Below are 20,672 nucleotides of genomic sequence, written 5' to 3'. Positions count from 1 at the left end.
TAGGATGGGATGCCTTCTCTCTCCCTTTTATCTTATAATAGGTGTTTTCTGTGGCCTTAAACTAATTAGGTTCCAGTGATGATGAGCAGCAGCTAGAAGCGGCAGCTGGTGGTGAAGATGTGTAGTGTATATAGTGTGTGCATACAGGATACTTCTTACAGCCTTATCTCAGTGCCCTCGTGATGCTTAGAATCTCTACAGCTGGGGTGTGTCAGTTGTGATGGTATTTCGATGTTGTTGTCACATATGGAGGAAATGCAGAAAGACATCTTGACTGAATTTAGAATTTATTTGAGGTACTTTTGGACTAGAACTTCCTTTTTACAAATTTGTACATGCAATCACAGTGTGACCCCATCCAGGACAAGAGAAGTGGGCCCATATGAACCTCATGGGGTCAGGTACAGTGTCCTGCACCTGGGTCAGGGCAACCCCAGTATCAGCACAGGCTCAGGGATTAAGGGATTGAGAACAGCCCTGCCAAGAAAGGGGATGCTGATGGGCAAAAAGCTGGACAAGAGCTGTCAAAGTGCATTCTTGGCCCAAAAGGCCAACTCTGTCCTGGGTTCCAGCCAAAGCAGGGTGACCAGCAGGCTGAGGGAGGTGATTCTGATCCCTCTGCTCTGCTCTGCTCTGCTCTGGTGAGACCCCACCTGGAACACTGCATCCAGCTCTGGGTCCCAGCCGGGGAAAGACTTCCACTTGTTGGGGCAAGTCCAGAGGGGGCCACAGAAATTGTCAAGTGGCTGGAGCACCTCTCCTGTGAAGTCAGGCAGGGAGAATTGGGGCTGTTCATCGTGGACAAGAGAAGGGTCCAGGGAGCCTTCATTGCAGGCTGTCAGTACTTAAATGGGCCTTACTGTTGTGACAGGGCAAAGTGTAATGGTTTGAAACTAAAACAGAGTAAATTCAGACTAGATATATAAGGAGGAAAGTTTTTGCAATGAGGGTGGTGAAACACTGGCACAGGCTTCCCACAGAATTGGCAAATGCCCCATCCCTTCAAACACTGATGTTGCTCAGAGTCCAACTTGATCTGTTGAAGATGTCCCTGGTCATTGCACAGGGATTGGACTAGAGATCTTCAAAGGTCCTTTCCAACCGAAACTGTTCTCTGTTTCTGTGACAGCATCTGCAGCAGTGCATTGGCCTCTCAGCAGCTGAATAAATAAGGGGCAGTTGTGGAGCTGGGGCTTTGCTCGCAAAGTCCTTGGCAGACCAGGTGGTGGGCTTCTTGCCCTAACCACAAGCCCACACTTCCTCTCTAGTATGAGGAGAAGCTAGTTTGAGCTTGCAATGTTGGAATTATCCTCAGTGTACAGCATCCTCCCCTCTGAGGCCAAGAGCTCTAAGGAATCTTGGTGTTCCCATGAATCTAAGGTACTTCAGGGCTCATGTATCTCTTTTTTTCTTTTTTTTTTTTTTTTTTTTTTATAATTTCATGTTTTATTATGCTAGTGAGAAACTGGCCCTCATGAAAGTGTCTTGCATTTTCTGGGGAGGAAAAGTACCAAGCATTTCAGAAAATCCAGATTGTTGAGTGATTAACCTTGAACTGTATCAAAATTCTCCAAGTAAAGCTTCTCAGGTTCAGTCCCCCTCCCCCGGCCCTCATCAAGAATTCATTGAAGCCATGACAGAACTCTCCATTACAGTTAGTCTTTTATCCATTTCAGCTTTCTTGATTAGGTTATCTTGAATCATTAGGGGGTTTATTTATTTTAATAGGCACTTATTGGATTCATGGTAAGAGAGTTTGGCGACTAAGGAACAAGAGCTGAATATTATCTGGCTCATTTTGCACTATAGAGTCCCAAACTAAGCAGAGGGAAGAGATGCTGAGGAAGTTTGTCCAGAGGACTCCTGTGATCCCACATGGGAAGGGAGCCTTCCCTGAGGAATGCATTTCTTTACTGATCTTTCAAGACTTGCGTCAATCATTGCTGCTTTTTTTTTTCCCTTTTGTCACATATGTTGGCATTTTCTGCACTGATGACGTGGGAGAGGAAATGGCCTTTTACATTTATTTTTGAGATTTATTCCTGAATCACTCTTACTAAAAACCTCTCCATTTGCCTACTCATGCTTTCACTGGAGACCCTAGAAAATGTCAGTGCAGAAAGCTAACAGTATTGTTGTTATTATTATTGTTATCAGTTTTAATGTGAGTACAGAGAAACAAGCACAAGGTCAGTTAAGCTGCAGTTTATCCATGCTCAAAGCAGAACAGCTGCCTGTGACTAAGTCACCGTGGACACCCAACTGCCACCTCCTGCAGTGGCTTTTGGCAAAGTGTAAACATGGGCCTGTACCCCAGCATGATGTAAGCCTGAACTCTTCCCATGTGCCTCCTTTGTCCTTGGTCAGAAATTTGGTCCTTGGCAGACTGCAGGGCAGCAGATCTGCAGGAAGCAGTTTTGGGGGTCAGTGCGTTTGTGCACACCTTCACTGAGTGCTGGAAACACTGACCTTGCTGTAGTCGGGTACGTGTGGCTGCCCTGCTCCAGGGTAAGCCCAGCAAAAGTGAAAGGATCAAGCTGCTAAACAGGGCTGTGGGATAAGTGACAGAGGATATGGCTCAGGATTGCTGCACCAGCTCACTGTCCTTGAAGGGGGTTGAGGGTGCCAAGCATCACGCTTTGGTGTTCTAAGCATGCTGTTTCTTTAACAGAGTAAAAGCACAATGGGAATGGCTGGCTTTCTGCAGATTTTTGTTGTTGTTTGCTTAGCTATGTGGAAATGTATTTGATTAGAAGACGGAGAGAGAGGTTAAAAATAGGACATTAATATGATATTTTTTTATCAAACAAAATGCTTAGAAAATGTTTATCTTGTCTCATGAGAACAACAAAAATAGAGACCAGCACTTCTCTGCAGCTCTCTTTAATGAGCTAAATTGGGCTACATTCTCGATGCCTCTAGAAGTTTTGGGGTGAAATGAAGGAAGTTCTGAGCAGAATTCCTTGTAGCCACAAGCACTGGGTGTGCCTGAATGTAGAGCCAAAAGCATCCTTTAATTGTGCTGTTTTTCCTCCTCTTATTTTTAATGGAAGACATTCCCATTTGAGAACCTTAGAAGCTGACATTAAGGGCTAGATTCTGCCACCCATATTGACACTGGTGTGTATCAAACTCGTTGGTAACTCTGGCGGCCAAGGGGGCTGTTTGTGTGGTGGAGCGAGACCTGTGATGTGCAGGGGAGGCAGGACCAGAGACACAGCATATTACAGGTCTGGGGAAGGGTCTGCTGTTTGCTAGATTTTTCAGAATACGTTCACAGACGTTGTATTTACTTGTAATGCAGTGAGCTCAGATGCTGTGGGATGAGTGGGGGAAAAGGTGGTGAGATAGTGTCTCCTTCACTTTTCCTTCTTCATGCCAATAAATGTAGCTATAGATGAAAATTCACTGTGAATGGCTGTAGCTCCAAAAATTTCTGTATGTTAGCATTTCTTAAATGAAATAATTCTCCTGGAAAGCTCTGTGTAATGTACACAGACCCCAAAGAAATAAATAAGAGAAAATAAAAAAATTGTAACCAAAAAACGCCAAGTTGAGATTTTAACAGTAAAAGGAGATTTTGTGTATTAATAATTCATGAGTTCTCATTGAACATGCACGAAGAAACGGTGCTATTCAATAGAGAATACTGTCATCTGTCACTGTTTTATTTGACATTTACACTTTTTTTTTTTTTTTTTTGCCTGGTACTGCAAAACTTTCTTGGATGGCGTGCTAAGATTATTTAAATAAATAATTTTAAAAAGCCGATGCAGACTTTTCATCTGTGCATGGGGAAGGCAGTTACTTGCAGCCATAAAGAACGTGTGAGTAAGCTGCAGCACGCTGTGTTTTCTCACGTATTAGTCAAAGCTATTGCCTAATAAACAGCCCCATAGGTGGATAGAGAGGGTCCTGAATGAATGCTTGAATAAAGAGAGGGAAGAACAGAAAAAGAGTAGGGAAAGGACAGATTTGATGCAGGTAAGTGTATACATGCATGCAGTGGGTATGCGTGTGTATGTGTGGGGGTGAGCGAATAATGGCTCTTGTGAAGAAAGCTGACACAAATACATTGCAAAAATAAATATTTATAAATGGTGTTGGGGGAGATCCAGTCCCGCACAACGTGAGAGAAGACAGGGCATTTAGCACAATGACAATTCAGTTAGGCGCACCTTGCAATTTCTTGCTAATATTAGGCTCGTGGAAATCTTTCTGCTCTGTAGGTTAGTTATTATTTATAAAAATCACAGAACCAGCTGATACATTCATAAGCTAATTATTGTAGCAGCTGGGTACACATGGTGCAATATGTCTGAGGCTGTGAAGTATCACAGATTTCTTGGGGCCTGCTGTGGTGGGGGTGTGCTGTTGAAGGCTAGATCCCTTAATCTGATCAGCCAAGCAAATACTTAGTGGGGAAACTGGATTAATATCTCTCTAAATACCATGGATGTGCTTCACCTTCAGAGCCAGGCTCCTTTAAACGTGCCATTAGCTTATCTCCTTTGGGGAATGGAAAAGTTCTCAGGTGTCCTCAGGATGGCGGGGTCCTTGCCTGGTGCCTCCCTTTGCCAGAAATTAATTTGGTTTGCTCGTGTCTGCACACATGGTCACACTGCAGTCTAATCTTTTCCCTAATAGCTCCAAGGTCAGGACCTCGCATGTTGCCAGGCAAATTGAGCGCTATCCTTCTTAAAGACTAATGGCAGCGAGTGCCTAGTCCGTAATGAGGCCTGTAGTGTTGCTCTAAGTGATTGTAATGAGCGCTGATTATAGCGGGGCAGATAAATCAAAGCGCGGCAGTCCCATCGCCTGCCCGGTCCAGCCTGGAAGGGGAGGTGGCCCTGCCGAGCTGTGCCCGGGCTCTGCCAGAGCCAGGCACCCATCCTCCCACCAGCAATGGGCTCCAGCTCCACCAGCTGCAGGGCTTACTCTGTGCTTTCTGTTACACCATGGCTCTTCGTGCTGCAGCATCCCCAGGAGGTGTTAGATAGACCTGCTTGAAACATCTTGGAACAGGGAGCAACAGGAGCTGTTTTTTTATACAGATGGTTTATATTCCGTTTCAAAAATTATTTCCTCTATATGGAGGAGCCCCTGAGAAAACACTGTGGAGCTGGGAGATTTTCTTCCTATATTTTCTCTAAAAGAGACAACGTTTTGGGGGATTTCTGAGCATTGGAAGGAAGAGAATTGAGGGTAAGGGATGTTGCCAAACCACATTAAAATGCAGACTTCACCTGGCTGAGAGATTACCCAAATACCAATCAAAACACTTTGAAAATACAATGCTGAAGGTTTTGGCTTTTTTTCTCTCTAAGTAAATTACTATATATATTTTGTTTTCATCCTTTCCCCACCACCCCCCAGCCCTCCAAGTTTATTGCAAGAAAAGATCAGGTCTGCACAAATGTGGCCTCTCACTTGTAAAAACAAGGCAGTGTTGTGTTACAGATTAGTTTATAAATCCCTGGTGGCTTCACAGTTCAGTGCCTACAGCTGCTGCAGATGGGCCTGGGTTTTTGTCTCTTCACTGTGCTGCAGCCGGCAGTTGAAGGAGAAAATGGAATGATCAGGTTATTAACATGTAGGCCGTGAGGAAGAGGCTGCACAATGAGAACAGCTGGTGTTGCTGTCTTGGCTGATGCAGCGGAGATAATCAAATCTTGCCTTTTTTGGGGGGGGTGAAGGAAAAAGACACAGTGGAGAGTAAGATAAACAACGGCCTATGATATTTTACACGGGGTTTAGCGTGCACGGTAGAAGTTGTCAATGGCTTACAAGTTGTTACACAAAAAAGCAATACCAAAAAGTCCCCCTGTGGGATGGTAATGAACCTGGCTGTTCAGCTTGCTCTGGTCACTGTTCAGAAAAACACAATTTTGGCTGCTTCTCGTACCAAACATTTTTAACATTGATCCAGCTATCTTGTAGGTATTGTAAGGTGCCTGTCAAAATGGTGTCAGAATGCTGAGCTGTAGCTTGAAAATGATGGGTTATAAAGCTACTAGGTAAAATATTTTGACAGGAGTCAGTAAGGCGCGTTGACAGCATCCTCGGCATTATCTTCTCATTTTCTGTCATTTGCATTGCATCTCCTGTGCAGGCACAGGAGGGGAGCCACTGTCCCCAGCCCCAAGTAGGCTGGCTTCTGGCAGGCAGGACAGGGCTGGCTGTGCCCCCACGCCGGGCAGGAGCAGCAGCAGTGATCCCTGGCTCACCTGCTGGGGACTCTGGGTCACGCTCTGCACACATGGGCTGTCCTCACCCCAGCAGCTCCTGCCCTTGGGGTGCAGGTCATCTCCGCTTCCTGGAGGCTGGTGCTTTGACCTCAGAGATCTAAGCAGTCAGTCCCTCTGGAGAGGTCCTACAGCTCCTTACATACAGTAGTAACCTTTTAAAGGCATTTCAAACTAGCCTTAAAATAAGACAGCAGAAATAAAATATGCTTTTTTTACAATCTGTAGTTGGGTTTAGAATTACCTCTGCCTAGTATCTTGGTATTTTGTAACTTCTGCAGGACCCTGTTTTCTGCTTTTGTGCTACATGCTAGAGGATGTCCTTTCTGTAAGGCTGCATCTTATCTAAGATTTTATTATTTAAAGATGAAAAATTTTAGTGGGGTTCAGATCTGGGGTAGTCAGTGCAACACAGTGTCAGCAATTCAGAAGTCTTGATATGATAGTATATTCTACTAGACATTTGGAGTAGTGAATTTCTGGGTCTGCTGCAGGTTGCAGTGAGGGTTGTTAGCAAGTGTCAGAGCTTTAAGTGTGGCTGACCTCCCGCTCACATGTGGTTCCTCGGTGCTCGGTGAATTGACCGTGCTGACCCTACCGTTGCAGGGCTGGCTGTGTGAGCTGCTGCGCTGGAAAGAAAACCCCAGCCCGGAGAACCGCACCCTGTGGGAGAACCTGTGCACCATTCGGCGCTTCCTGAACCTGCCGCAGCACGAGAGGGATGTGATCTACGAGGAGGAGTCCAGACACCACCACAGCGAGCGCATGCAGCACGTGGTGCAGCTCACGCCCGAGCCTGTGCAGGTCAGAGCACCGTCTGCCTCCTCGGGGCCTGTGGGGGAGGGCTGGCTAACACAGGGGCTTTCGAGACTCTAACATGGTGACAGGCTTTTTGTGTATTGACTGGAACTTAAAAGTACTTCTGGAATGACCATGGTGAGGATGTTGTGAGGAACAGGCCTTCATGTCACAGCCTCATTGGGATTGTTTCGCTCCTCTATACATTTCTGACTAGTATGAATTTTTTGGTTTATGCACCCTTGTTCTACTCTTGTCTCAGGTATTAGTAGAATGAGAAATAAATAAATACAAATATGTGTACAGAAAACAAAATGAAAATACTACAGACTCTCTTCTTTGCATTTCCAGCTTCAGTCAGAAGAGACAATCAGCTTAATGTGTATTCCTAATAACTAGTAACACATGTCACAAACTCAGACATCTACAGATGGTTAAGAGAGGCTCAGGAGGTATTTCTTCAGTCTAAAAAGCTGAGGCAATACCTTCCAGAGCAGCCCTTCAGCCCCTCGCAATTCAGCCCCTTCTTCCCTTCAGCCCTCTAATTCAGCCCCTGGCACTCAGCACCATTCACTTGATGCCAGATTATGTGACCACTCTGGGAGTTGTTTGTACTGTGCATTTCTCTGGTAATCTTGCAGTTTGATGGTGGATTACACTGCTTTGCTACTCTTGCTGTGAACCTTGGCATTCAGCCTCTATTCTTTGTTGCTGCTCTTGTGCTGCCACCACTGCTGCCAGCTATCTAGTCACCTTTTTTCTAAAGGCAAGAGGTTTCTCTGTCTTGTTGTACTGCCCATCTGAAACATGTAGTTCTCATTCAGATTAATTATTGCCTAGTTCAGTCCTTTTTGTCTCTTCTGCTAACTTCTTCCTCCTTGCCTTCCTTTGTGTCTGCCTGAAAGAAAAAAAAACTGTTTCCTGGGTTTCAGATTCTCAGGGCTATAAAGAAGGGGAAGCGCTCTAAGTACTTAATTTTGCAAGTTTTGTCTTCCACATCCCAAAAGTTTATGGGATCTTGGAAGCAAGAAGCTACAAACAGGTAAAGAAAGGGCCAAGCTAACATGTGGGATGACAATTAGACCTCTATAGACTTGAACATAATAACACAGTTCTGATGCCCACAGCAAGGGGGAATATCCTCTAACAGACAGGAAAAGTTTCCCTGGGATCTTGTGAGTGACCTTGATGATTATCCTACTTTCCAAAGCCTTCTGCACATCACTTTTCTGCATCATGCAGGTTGGCTCTTATGAGTGACACGTTACACTGTGTTGGAATGCTGTGCATTTGTATTTGTCAGCAAGTTACAAAGCCATGGATTAATTATTTATTACAGTCAAAATATGAAAAATGAAGAAAAATAAATGGAACCAGCTGGCAACTACATACAACAAAACTCTGGAGACTGGTATGCAGTTGATACAGTAGGCTTGTGTTTTGGGGGTGCTGCATTTTAAAGCTATGCTTGGCCATCCAAAAACCCCAGTAGGTTTCTGAGTGACACGCTACCAGTGCCACGCACAGGAGGTCTGCTGTCCACCTGCTCCCTACTGTCAAAAGATACAGCAAATAATTTTTGTGTAGTTTTCAGTTTCTGGGACTTGAATTGTTTCAAGAAGCAAGGTTTGTTTTTTTTAGCTTTGCTGCAAGGGTCACTATTAGGTAATTAGCCATGAAGAACCAATGACAGCAGCCAGAGATGTAAAGCTGAGGTCCTCACACTTGCAGTCATTGGAGATTTTGTGGCACTTTACATAAGGATAGGGGTCTTGGGCCCTGCTCCTGGCTGAACTCCAGGCCAAGTAATTACATTCTGCCTATCTGAAATTCCCCCTGTAGTGTCAAGTGGGAAAGCAACTCTCATTTCCTTCTCAAAGCAGTGGCGGGTGCAGAATGTCTGCCATAGTGCCTGGCTGCATTTTAGCAGGGGGTGGAAACATCCAGGAGCTGCAGTCACCGACCTACTTTGCTTTGCAGGTTTGCTGGTGAGAAGTGTGCTGTAAGTCAAGCCCTTACCTGCAGCCTTGATAGCAAAATGACAGTCCTTTGAAGAAGATAAAAGCAGCAGTGCTGTGAATAACAGCAGGGGCAGAGCTAACATAGAAGCAGGCAGGATCTTCCCTCTGTTGTCTCTCTCTGCCCAGCCCACCTTTCTCTTTGCTCTGATGGCTTAGGTGTGTGTATGGTAACTTCTGTCTGATGCTTGATTCTCCTGCTCCTTCAGCTGAGAGACTGGGAAAGCAGAAAAAAGGCTGTCCCACACTGCTGCTAGAGTTCCAGCCACCATGACTTAACCCTGTATGGGCTGGGGATGTCCCCCTGTCAGACTAGAAGAATATCCTTGCTATCATCACAAGAGGCATGACCAGGCAAAAGATGTGGCTATATTGCAACCTTTTCCTCAGTATGGCTTCATAGAAATGGCAAAGATATCATTGTGATGTATTTTGTGTAGTTCACTTGCTGCTTACGGGGTTGGGGACACTTTGGTGATGGAATTACCCCAAGGCCAGGTATGGTTTCTCTCTTATAAAAGGCAGGGTGTGCTCACTGGGGCAGTTGTACTGTAGGGGATCAGCTGGACACAGGCTGCTTCTTCATGTTTAAGGAATTGTTATTTCCTTGTTCTTGCCCTCACTGGTTTGGTATTACTAGCATGCACATCACTGTTTAGCTTTAGGTTCAGGGTTTTAAAACCAAACATTATTATTTTTCTCTCTTCCATTAGATTTTTCCCGTCAGCCATATATTAATCTATTTAATCAGTTATTTTACTGTTTCTGAAATGAATAATATCTACAGTAGAAGCTGAGTGTTTAAAAATTCCTCGCTGCACACTTGATTTGTTTGTTACTATGCTGAAGAGTCATAAAATGTGAGCCCTGTGGAGGGCTCTGTGACATGGCTGTGTTCTCTGGCAGCCCTGAGTGTGACCATATGGACATACCACAGTGTGGATTTTCCTTCACACACTGGTTGTGGAGCATCCATGCTACATCTACATGTTGCTGTGCCTGCAGGCTGAGCTTGCCACAGCCTCTCTGGTTTTTAAGGAAATTGAGATGTCCATTAAGGTCTCTCCCTCCATTCCATGCAATGTGGTGTAATAGCAAAGTGCTGCTAAGAAGAGCAGTGAGGTTGTTGCTAGCTGGGGTACCATAAGGACATCACCTCTGAATTACAGAGGGCCTGAGCCACAGGTTCCAGGATATCCTGGAAAGCATTATTACATTTTTGCTGTGTTCTCATCCTCTTCCACCACAGCCACCACCAGGAATGGGATCCTGGCTGGCCCTTTGATCTGGCCTGGCCTGGCTCTTAACTGTGTGCAAAGTATCTCTTTGCAGCAGGCAGTCCTTGTGCTTCTGCTGCTGCTCTGCAGAGCTGAGCCTTCCCTGTCTTACTTCCTATCCCTTGCTAGATCCCACCATTCCCTGGCTGTTTGCTGGCATTAGACCTTTCTGGAGTGTTAATGCTGACAAGTGCCTACAGCTGCTTCCCACTGCCAGCCAGGGATTCCGTGTTTGTTACAGACATGCTGGGACACAGTAAATCTAATTTCTCTCCTTTCTCCCACTATTTGTGTGCTGTGTCCAAGGTGACCACTCCAGAGAGTAACCATCTTGCCTGGCACTTTAATGTAGTGCTAATTCTTTGTTAATTGCTGGGGCAGAGAAACCTGACTCCATTGGGAAGGCCATGAGTCAGGCTGCTATCTCTGGAGTGCCCAGGTGGGTAAGATGGTTCTCTGGAGTAATGAGCCACCACTGCAGCAAAGTACCTTCTATTCAGAGAATGTGGAAACCTTGCCTCTCATTTTCTCTAAATTAACAGGTAGATCTGAGGCTGGTAGGTACATACTTATTTAAGATCAATCAAATGTCACTTTCGGATACACTGTTACTTTTGGCACTTTTGAAAATTACATCCCTCCACCCTTTTATTTCACAGAAGCTTTGATTCAGACAAATCTGGCAATATATAATAGTTCAGATCATAAATCATGGAGGAAGATTAGTAAATAAAAGAAAAGGAAAGCTCTTCTGTATTGTGTGTTCACTGCAAACATTATGATCTCTCTTAAAATATGCAGAAAATAACATACCACAGAAGTAAATGAAATACTAATTTTATAATTTAGTGAGGGAAAGGACTACTTTAGAAATGACAATGAAATACAAAAGAGCAGAACATGGAGCCCTCATAAAAATGGGTCAAGGCAAGTGGTGATGGCAGTCCAATGAAACTAATTTCATATTCTCTTTCTAGAAGTAATAAAGAGGGGGATGAACACCACAGTAGTGCTTCCTAATGAAATATCTGATTCTAAATAATGTCTTGGAGTTCATGGGTCACATAATGCGTAGCACACAGATGGAAAAACCAGTGAGACTTGAAATTTCTTAAAAAATAATATTAATTAATAATACTTAGGCAATCACAGATGATGAGTGAAGCAAAACTGTGTTATTCCATAGGGGAACATGGTGTGCTTAATGATCTATAGGATGATGTGCACAGTGAGATTTTGCTGTGTTTGTGTGACTTACACCAGGGGATTTTGCATACTGGAAATTAGGACTGAGTTGTCTGTGAGACTTGGACAAAAGTCACTTTCCCAAACCATGCTAGCTCTCTGAGTCTGGTCCTTACTGTTTTGAAACACATTTTTTTATGGGGATGCTGTGCCCTATGGCTCATTCTTAATGGCTGCACCGTGATAGCTTTGCTTTTTGATCGCTTTTCTTCACCCAAAAGACAGACCATAGGTTGATACCCACTGCTTTTTGACTCCCCAGTTCTTTAATCCATGTCTGGATGTGATGTCTGCTCAGACAGGATGGTCAAGGCTGGTGACACAACTTACACTCAGCAAACCCAAATGGACTTTTAAGAGAAACTTGTATTGTAGGTTATTCATTATACTCAAAATGCTCAGAGCTTTGGTTTGGGAGGGTTGCACTTGGATTTTTTTTTTCTTTGCTTTAGAACTACAGAGGGAAATGTGTGTCAGAATGAGGTCTCTGAATTTTGTGAGTAGAGAATATCTGTCTTTCTTGATTGTTAGTTATCTGGAGTTTCATTTTTTCTCTTATCAAAATTAGACAACAGTCAATTTCAGTATCTCCTTCAATATAAACTATTAAAAACCACTGAAAAAAAGTTTTAAACTGTGTAACTTCGATTTCTATGCAGTGTCAAAGGTGAAAGCAGTATTTATTGCAAATGCTACTCACACTGCATTTATCTCTATTGTTTGTGTGACTGCTTTTGGGTCGGGGTAGAGGAACTGTCTTTAAATCATGTGGTGCATGCAAAAACCCAAAAATCTCACGCACCTTCCACTTCTGAGCTCCTTTCTCATGCTTCTCCAGTACCTGTGCCCCATAGCTGGAGATGGTGCATTTTGAAGCACCAGCTGTGGCTGCATGCTCTGGCTCTCCATGGTCTTGGTGCACACCATATTTCTGATGGGTCACAGTAGTTCAGGAGTCTTGCACAAGTTTGACAAAGGTAACAGAGCCACAAATCAGACAATGACCCCCTTATCTTTGACTCTAAAGTATCCAGTAGATCTTCTTGTGATTGATAGTTTCCACAATTGCAGGGAAAGGCTCTGAGCTGTGCCTGCTGCAGCCAAACCTGCCTACTGAGCCATCTCAGCTGTTTCTGTTTAGTGTGGATATCTAATGTGGCTTTGAAAATGCTGCTGATTTTTATTAACGTTAGGCCTGTTATTCCCCTTGAATGATAGTGGGGAGTGTACTTGCAATTAAAGCCAAACTGCCTCTGTTCTGAAATTAGTTTAGGTTTAGTACTGTTCCATTTAACCCTAGAAATGGGAGATCAAGCAAACTGTAGAGTTTTGAGTTTTTCGTGGTGGCAAATTAGGTCTTGTCAGAATAGAACATCCTTTTCACATTTGTACAGAACCTGAAACCATGAGGCCACTTCAGTGACAGCTGTTCCTGGGCAGCTTTCGTTTGGTCCAGGATCAGCTGAGGACAGGGCAGGAATGAGGTGGGACTCTTGCATGAAGGAGCCCTGAGAACATCACTGGTGCTTTTCTTCAGCAGCATCTTACCATAAAGATGACTCTGAGGGCATATCTTCTGTGAGGCTGCCTCAGAGCAGCTCTGCTTGGGCTGCTCTGGCTCCCATGGCAAAATGCTCCAGGCAGAAACTTCCCTTAAAATTGGAATGTGCAGATTTAGCACCACTGAGACTTGGCAGTAAGTAGCAGGGTGGTGGTTTGTGTTGGTGTTGCTCTGACAAGTTGTTGTTTTACCAAATGACATCACTGTAGCTCTGGCCTCTGTTGTCTCACCCTTTTGCCTTTAACACACAATTTGCCCAGATTTAGCCCTCATTTCTTACAGTCCTGGCCCCGTTGTAAATGCTGAGCTGCTAGTGTTGTAAGGAGCCGTAGTAGGTTGAGGATGAGCAAACATATAGAGCAAGATCACTAAATAAAGCTCTTTAAATTCACATAACCTTTCAAGCTTGCCAGCAGCAGGCAAAACCTTGAAGGCTGAAAAGCCACTAGATGAGCCTCTGTTCCATTTACATTTGAAAATTTTTGCAGTTAAAAATATTGCTCTTTTTAATTTAATTTTAATGCTCCCTAATTACTTTATATCCCTCACACTTGTTCATAAATTATAGTATCAGGCTTCAGAGATGTGTAAATGTTTATAGGCTATTGGCTGTATGCAACATTTTCTTTTCAGGCTCTCTACAGAAATCTTAGGATAAAGTTAGAGCCCTGGATCATTGCAGCTGGTCTTTTTCTACATATAGGCAATTATAAAAATTACATAGGGAGGGCAACCATTGAGAATTGTGCTACCAGAGCACTTTGCACTGCTTGATCCTCAAAGAGCAAGGAACTACTCTTCCTTCTGTGTTGCAGAGCATCCTGCAGGGAAATGGTGCAGCCTCTGGGCAGTGCTGGGAGTTAGGCCATGACAGAGCAGGACATAGATGGTCAGTCTCCTTGCCCAGGGCCAGTCATTTTTTTGGGAATTCTTTGGTGTGTTTTTTTTTGTTTGTTTGTTTTTTTTTCCTTTTTTTCCTTTTTTTTTTCTTTTTCTTTTTTTTTGGTCCCCTGAATGGTTGGAAATACCCAGAGCCTGTAGTGTGTGCAGAGATATGGGGTTTTTTTCAGGGTCAGTATATTGTGTGTTGTTCCATGTTTGTATGGACTTTTACAGGAATTGCAGATTGAAAGGAGAAGTGTTTTGTGTGCATGCACTATTCTCACGCATCAAGTATCCAAAAGTACAGTAGCACATATTTTTTCTCACAGTCATCTATGCTTACAGTGTTTCAAAGACTATTCCAAAATATCTTGGCACAGACAAAGCGAAGCTGTTTGCAAGATCCCTAGCTGTGGAACAACAAAGGCTACATTCTCAACACACATCACACATGACTTCTATTAAAGTCTTAAACAAAAATCAGATAATGTATTTAGAAAATTAAACTTCACCATATATGATGCTACTCACATTGTGGAAGGAAGTCAGTGTCCCCTTTTCCCTCTTTTCCAATGACGTCTCTCCCACTTCTACTCACTTTTTGCATGTTGCAAATGAGAAGATGAAAATCTTAACTAGAAATAAGTACATTTAAAAAACAGTAATTTGGTACTAACTCCCATTGTGGTGCCTAACTTTAAAAGGATTTGGTGTTCAGAAACAAAGGAATACTAGCATGTATAAGGTGCTTCTGGAGAATGTTTGGAAGCTCAAATCATCTAAAATCATTACTAACTTCTTACCATTACATATGGCAAAAAAGATGTGGTAAATCATAGAACACATCCTGGATATTACAGACCCAGCTATCTCATTAACTTTTTGTTAAAAAAACATTCCTGTACTTCCAGTTGGGACTAAATTTAGTTCTACACTATTGTGCCATTCATTAGACTCCAAAATAATATTGATACCCTTGAATTTTCTAGTTGCCTTTTTCTCAGATTTATGGTTTGAAGCTCCACATTTTGCACTTACTAGGCCATGCCCATTTGATGTGCCACACTTGAATCCAAGGCACGTGGGCACAGAGAGTTGTGAAGAACCCCTTTCCTTCCTGCTAGGAGTCCTGTCACGTGGATGTTGAGGAAGGTGAGCACATTGTGCACAAAGTCCTAATGCAGACCCATAATTGTTCTGGTTTTTTATGAGCAATATGTGGCCAAATCTCATGGCTAGGTCTGGAAAACCTTACTATTCTCAGTCTTGCTTGCAAAAGCCTGGCAGCCAGGATTTCTTTCATTGGGATTCTGGTAGTTCTGAGTTGAACCATGCAGGGTATCACAGAAGTCCCTTGTACCCACAAGTTTTAAGAGCTGTCTTTTCTTTCTCTGCTGTGTTGAGGAAGCTATGGTAGCAACTGTGAATCCATCCAGTTGGAGCAGAAGGAAAGAGACGCACTAAAAGTTCAGGACTCAACAAGCTCCATAAAAAGATCTGTCTGGACAGCACTTTACTAGTTAAGTGCTAAGTTATTATTATTATTTATTATTTATTTCCTCTCCTATTTTTCCTCTTACTGAACAAGGAGGAAATATCTTTGTTCTTTCATTTGGAAATTAAAATAAATGTATTCCCTGCAGCATTTGAAATTTTAATAATCCATAATAAATAAAATCATATCTAATACCATAACTGCTTTCAATTGGCAACACGATCTCCTAGATGCATTGCAATGGCAGAAACATAAATAGTTGCAGCCTCTGAAAGCCTACTTCCTATTTGCTAAATATACTTGGCTTGCTTTAAATTCCTTTGTGTGCAGTCATTAATACAATCCTCTTTGACAGCATTTAATTAAAGTGCTTTTCTCTATTAAATTCATTAAAACTTTTTTTTTTATATACAACTGTTTCCCAGACACTGAATGTTAAGGACCTGTAGGCCTGTCTTTAAATAACTTCTCTCTCCTTGTTGTAAATTGTTAATTAAATTTAGCTTAGACTGTTTAAAGATGGCTTGGAAAAGAAAGCCAGATTTCAGGATATGGTCTCAATCATGGCTGATTTTTTTTAACACAATTTTTTCCATGTAGTTATAGACTGCGTGTTATATTGTTTATGAATGTTACTGTACTTTCAGCTGGAACCAAGCAAAAGAAATACCCTAAAAAGCTCATTTCCATCTCACTTCAAAAATTTCCATCTTTTTAGTGCAGTTTCTTAGCCTAAGAGGATTTGCAAGGGGGGAGTCAGGAGGGAGGAGCTGTTTAGTATTAATAGATTATTGACAGCTTAATGTCTTGGCACCTAGACAGCCCATAAGGTATAATAAACAGGAAGCTGTCTGATGTGAGCGCAGTCAATAGCGTATTCAATCAGAACCTTTCAGTTAATTGCTGGTTGACCTCAGACATTTCCTTTAAGTGAAACTGTCCTTCGCTCAGATCTCATCTGGGTTTCAGGGTTTAATTTGAGAATGCCCTTTCCATATGGCAGCTTGTGCATACATTCCTGGTGGAGTTTTGTTTTGCTCCCATGCACAGCATTACGAGAGCCAGTGTGTGCCTGGAGCTTTGCAGATCTCATAGCCGTGTGCTGGGCTGCTGGTGAGGCTGGGAATACACCGTGGAGCTGGGCTGGGAATACTCCATGGAGCTGGGCTGAGGATACACCATGGGGCTGGGCTGGGGATACTCTGTGGAGCTGGGCTGCCACCAGGCACTGGCACCATAGTTAAAGCCGGCAGGGCTGTAAACTGACGTCAGGGGTATTTTCAAAGCAGCCGGGCTGTCGCTGAGGGTGTTTTGGATGGAGCCTGGCACGGCTTTGGTGCCTGCAGAGGCATGGCGGCATTAACGAGGCCTGGCCTGGCCCCTGCAGATGTGCAGTGCTGCAGCCCAGCCTGGATGTCCCTGCAGTGGTGCAGTGCTGCAGCCCAGCCTGGCTGCCCCTGCAGATGTGCAGTGCTGCAGCCCAGCATGGCTGTCCCTGCAGTGGTGCAGTGCTGCAGCCCAGCCTGGCTGTCCCTGCAGTGGTGCAGTGCTGCAGCCCAGCCTGGTTGCCCCTGCAGATGTGCAGTGCTGCAGCCCACCATGGCTGTCCCTGCAGTGGTGCAGTGCTGCAGCCCAGCATGGCTGCCCCTCAGAGGGGTTGGCACTGCTGCTTCCATTCCACCCACAGGCATGGATTCCCCTGCTCCTCTGCACAAGTGCAGACCAGAGCTCATTTGTATTTAGTTTCCCTAATTCCTGTACTTAGCCATTCTAATTTTTTCGGACTGCATATCTTGATGAGGCCCAGATAAGCTACAAAGGCAAGCAGGCAGGAAACCACACGGGCAGTCCCTGACCCTGACTAACTGGATACCATCTGCTGATTTGGGGAGGAAACCTCCATGGAAGTCTCTTCTAGCAAGTCTGCCGTGTTTGGGTTTTTCTTCCTTTCCCTCCAAGTGTTGACTCTGAGCGTGTGTGTTTTCCACAGGCGAGATCAGGGAGGGTTGGCTGTGGCAGCTCTCGTTTGCCTCAGATTTCCCGACGGCAGTGAGTAGCTGCCATGTGAAGGAAATGCTTCTGTATCAGTGCAAGTTTAATTTACACTTCATGCAGTCAGGAGGCATTTTTTTGTCTCTAGATCTGCAGTGATTGTGTCTTTTAGCCACTTATCACGCATTCAGACTGTGTTTTGCTGGAAGGAGTATTATTACTTTTAATCTCTAATTTTTCCCTAGTTTTGATTCATTTCTGTGATTCTCTTTGTCCCTCTGTGTCAAACAAACTGCTTATGCCTTTTTAATGGCCTGATTAGCACCAGGGAAGCACTGCTGACTTGGGGTAATGTTATTCCTGGTGTTCCCTTGTTTAAATGAGATGAGCAAGAACGCTGCATTGCTATGTTTGGGATCTATCAAAGTCCAGTCTGGACCCCTGCCTGAAGCAGGTTGTAAATCTTTTGTCTTCATTCATGCATGTTGGAAAGGTAAGGAGAAATAGTTTTGAGATGATGCTCCCTTTTCAGGAAGATTAAAGGATAAGAGAGGTTTGGAATAATTATTTCTGGAGAGAACGGAACAAAGCCATGGCCAGACAAAACAGAATCAGTGAAGAAATCCCAAGGTACACGTATGACCCTGGGGCCATCAGCTGCAACACTCACACTTCACTCCCAGGTGTCTCTGGCCAGAATATATTCGAAGTACTTTCTGGTTTTATCAGACTTACTGGCCAAGCTGCTAATCAGTGTTACATTGACCAAAGGACTCCCACATGCAATAAAAATCATAAGCTTTATTGGATTTTGAGATAGAAAGGATTCACATCCATCTCCTTTTATAAACTGCATTTTGTTCTTTCAGAGCTCCCATCAGTACAACGCTTAGCAAATACGATGGTGAAGGAGGTAGGTGGGTAGATAGATGGCTGTGAGCTGCTCTTTCTTGGGTGGTACAGCCTAGAGCTGTAGAACTGCTTGAGCTGAGTTAAAGGGGTTGCTGACATTTCTGAAATGCTGAAAGAAAAAAAATATGTTGGTCCTTTCTGAATTATTATTTTCAGTTCAAATAAAAAAAAAAAGGTTTGCGGCAGTTTAGAGCAACAAGCAACATAATGCTTTGAAGGAAAATAGGAAGAATTTGAAGAGCAGAAGTTGTTCTGAATAAAAGCAATGAGAATATGCTGTTTCATGAAAAATGCCTAAACAACTGCTTGAACTTTGTCATAATATTCACCCCTCTGCTGCCCCAGGCAAACAGTTTGGCAAAGTAGACTTTACTTAGTCAGTCCTTTGATGTCACTCTGTCAACATTTTTGACCAAAAGATCTTTGACAGAAAAATTCCACAAAGTCCCAACCTTACTGAAGCAAAGAATGGTGTTTTGCATTTCTAGCAAAAGCCTGGGGCTCCTTGCACACAGACCTACAGTAGCTGCAGGCTTGTGTTAAGTGTGAGCTTTACCCCTGCAATTTTGTGTGTGTAGCCAGGCATGGACAGAGCAGTCCATGGAGGTCCCCATAGCAGCCAGCAGCAAAGCTGGATGGATCCCAGGGCCATAACAATGTCATCTTCTACTTTGTTCTAATACTGCCTCTCTGGCCTTACATTAAACTGTTTTATTTAAAATGTACTAAAAAACTGTGAATATAAACTGCATGTGCTGTTGACTTCCCATAAAGAAATTTTCTACCAGCATCCAGAGTCTGTAAAATGGTACAGGTCAGAGTAGTGAGACATGGAGCTCAACAGCATGGGAGTGAGATGCCAGGGTAGCTTCCTCTGTCATCTCCATGTGCCCACCTTCTCTAGAGCTCAATCAGATCTAATTCTCTGAGGCATCCTGTCTTCAGTGACCTGATCTGTGCAGGAGACTGTACTTTGGTCATTTGATTTTTATTTACCCAGTTTCAAGCTAAGGGTATAATAAAGTACATTATGCCAGTTGCGTGTGTGGTAATACTGAATATTTTGCTTCTACCACGGTAGTTGATTATAATGCACTTTTTAAGACTTACTTTCTAAAAAAAGGAATATTTATACTTTTATGTGTTTGATTCACACAGTATAGTTTGCACAAATCCTGTTATTAAGTGCATTGGTGGTTACATCTCAAAAGCCAAAAAACATGCTGAGTAGTGTTTTATCAGCACAAATCTGCTATTTTCACTAACCATAACAGTCAGGTTCTCCTGACTTCTAACTGTTCCCATTGTAAAAATTAGCAATACAGTTGGGTATTCTTGAAACCCCAAATAGCCATCTGTAAGGACCTAAAACAGTTTGATGGGACAAATAATTACCCCCCCACCAGAATCCAGTGTCTAATCCAAACATACCCTTCCTGAAATAATGCAGTGCCTACTCCTGGTCTGAGTAACTGGAAAACAACATTATTATAGTGGCGCCATTCATGCCACCATAGTTAGGGGTTTAGAGCTTGACCTTAAGCATGGGTCTAGGTTGGGGCTTGTCAGGGAAGATCTTGCTCACACTGCCCACAAATACTCTTCTGATTTTCAAAAGACAAGGAGAACATGTGTAGTGGTAATCAAAGAAGAAAGCGTAGAGGACACCCAAAATTTTCTGTGTAGAAAACCAAACCAAAACCCCTTTTGTTGCCTCCTTAGTTGCTGTGGCATTCTGCCAGCTCCTCATTAGGATTATCAGGGTTGGGATGGGGAAATGCAGAATTGAACCTGTAATCTTTGGCAGACCTTCCCTTCGGCCACAACCAAGCTCAGGCTCTATGTGGAAAGTGCAAGGCTTGCACACTATAGCACCCCAGAGAGCCTTGCTAGGGCTGTGAGATAAAGCATGGAAGAGGCAGGTCAGAGGCCCACAGAGCTCATGGTCTTGTTTTGGAGAAGGTGAATGTTAACTGGAAGGTTTGCAGTCCTCAAGGTGCACACAGATGTTAAAAGTCCCACTTGAGGGGACTCAGCATCACCATGAAGAAGGGCAGTGTTTCTGAGGTTGCTGCTGTTGCTTTTTCCCTTGTGGAAGAGGCTGCCTTGCTACCACAGGTTACAGGCAGGAGAGACTCGTGTGGCTTCTCCAAGGCCAGCAGAGTCCTGCCTGCCTACCAGGGGTGCAGCAAACTGGCCCCTGTGCCAGCTGTGCTGGCTGTGCCCCATCCCCAGACAATGGAGCCA

At 43.7% G+C, this 20,672-nt stretch overlaps 1 protein-coding gene across 1 annotated transcript in view; it reads left to right on the top strand.

The window, feature by feature from the left end:
- SATB2 (SATB homeobox 2) overlaps positions 1-20,672 on the top strand; it is a 127,220-nt gene that overhangs the window by 95,212 nt on the left and 11,336 nt on the right. Inside the window, exon 10 of the mRNA XM_056496733.1 lies at positions 6,852-7,049. Coding sequence (XP_056352708.1) covers positions 6,852-7,049 — 198 coding nt within the window. The remainder of the gene's footprint in view (positions 1-6,851; positions 7,050-20,672) is intronic.

Source organism: Oenanthe melanoleuca, chromosome 7 (assembly GCF_029582105.1).
Source record: "Oenanthe melanoleuca isolate GR-GAL-2019-014 chromosome 7, OMel1.0, whole genome shotgun sequence".
NCBI lineage: Eukaryota > Metazoa > Chordata > Aves > Passeriformes > Muscicapidae > Oenanthe > Oenanthe melanoleuca.
Note: the sequence above shows the minus strand (reverse complement) of the source record. Positions and strands in the feature narration are given on the sequence as shown.